Source organism: Nanorana parkeri, unplaced genomic scaffold, assembly GCF_000935625.1.
Source record: "Nanorana parkeri isolate BGI_ZX_2015 unplaced genomic scaffold, ASM93562v1 scaffold2113, whole genome shotgun sequence".
NCBI classification, from domain to species: domain Eukaryota; kingdom Metazoa; phylum Chordata; class Amphibia; order Anura; family Dicroglossidae; genus Nanorana; species Nanorana parkeri.
Genome location: NW_017308381.1, coordinates 25,322 through 26,257, shown reverse-complemented (window position 1 = coordinate 26,257; position 936 = coordinate 25,322). Strand labels below are relative to the sequence as shown.

Genomic DNA, 936 nt, shown 5'->3' with positions numbered 1-936 from the left:
TTTAGTATGTTGGTCACATGGTTGGGGGCGGGGTTTCGCTCTTATGACTTGTTGGTGACATCAGAATTTTCTTTGTTGCAGGAAATACGACATCTCGGTTCTTCGCGCTCCGCCCGCCTGACGTCCGACGTTCACCGAGAGATCGGATATGCAGCTTGAAATCCAAGTCGCTCTGAATTTTATCATCTCGTATCTGTACAACAAACTGCCCCGGAGGCGGGTCAACATCTTCGGGGAGGAGCTGGAGAGACTTCTGAAGAAGAAATATGAAGGCCATTGGTACCCCGACAAGCCGTACAAGGGCTCGGGCTACAGGTGCATCCACGTCGGCGAGAAGGTGGAGCCAGTCATAGAGCAGGCCGCCAACGAGAGCGGATTGGACATCGAGGACGTCCGCAGGAACCTCCCCCATGACCTCAACGTTTGGATCGATCCCTCCGAGGTGTCCTATCAGATCGGAGAGAAGGGACAAATCAAAGTGCTTTACGTGGACGACAACAGCGAGAACGTCTCAGAACTGGACAAGGAGATCAAGAACAGCTTCAACCCCGAGGCCCAGGCCTTCATGCCCATCACCGACCAGTCCTCTCCGGTGTCCAGCTCGCCGTCGCCACCGTTCGGCGACTCGGCCGCCGTCAGCCCCAGCTTCATGCCCAGGGCCTCGCAGCCTTTAACGTTCACCACCGCAACTTTCGCCGCCACCAAGTTCGGCTCCACCAAAATGAAGAGCAACACCCGCAACAAGATCGCGCGCTCCTCCCCCACGCAGTTCGGCTTCAGCGTCAATAACTTGTTAAAGCAGAACGCGTTGTCGTCCTCCATGCACTCTCTGTACGGCCTCGGCCTCACAAACCTCCAGCAGAAGACGTCTGCCCTCTCTCCCAACGCCAAGGAGTTCCTGCTCCCCGAGGTCCCGGATCAAGGACGGTTCGGCAT

At 56.7% G+C, this 936-nt stretch overlaps 1 protein-coding gene and 1 long non-coding RNA gene across 4 annotated transcripts in view; both read left to right on the top strand.

The window, feature by feature from the left end:
• Window positions 1–936, top strand: part of LOC108800735 — a 16,915-nt gene that overhangs the window by 9,335 nt on the left and 6,644 nt on the right. The window lies entirely within an intron of this gene.
• TOB1 (transducer of ERBB2, 1) overlaps window positions 1–936 on the top strand; it is a 12,116-nt gene that overhangs the window by 10,343 nt on the left and 837 nt on the right. Inside the window, exons 2-3 of one of the 3 annotated variants that reach the window (XM_018572722.1) lie at window positions 55–63; window positions 114–927. In XM_018572722.1, coding sequence (XP_018428224.1) covers window positions 149–927 — 779 coding nt within the window. In that variant the 5' untranslated portion in view covers window positions 55–63; window positions 114–148. The other 2 variants (XM_018572721.1, XM_018572724.1) reach the window with 2 other exon arrangements.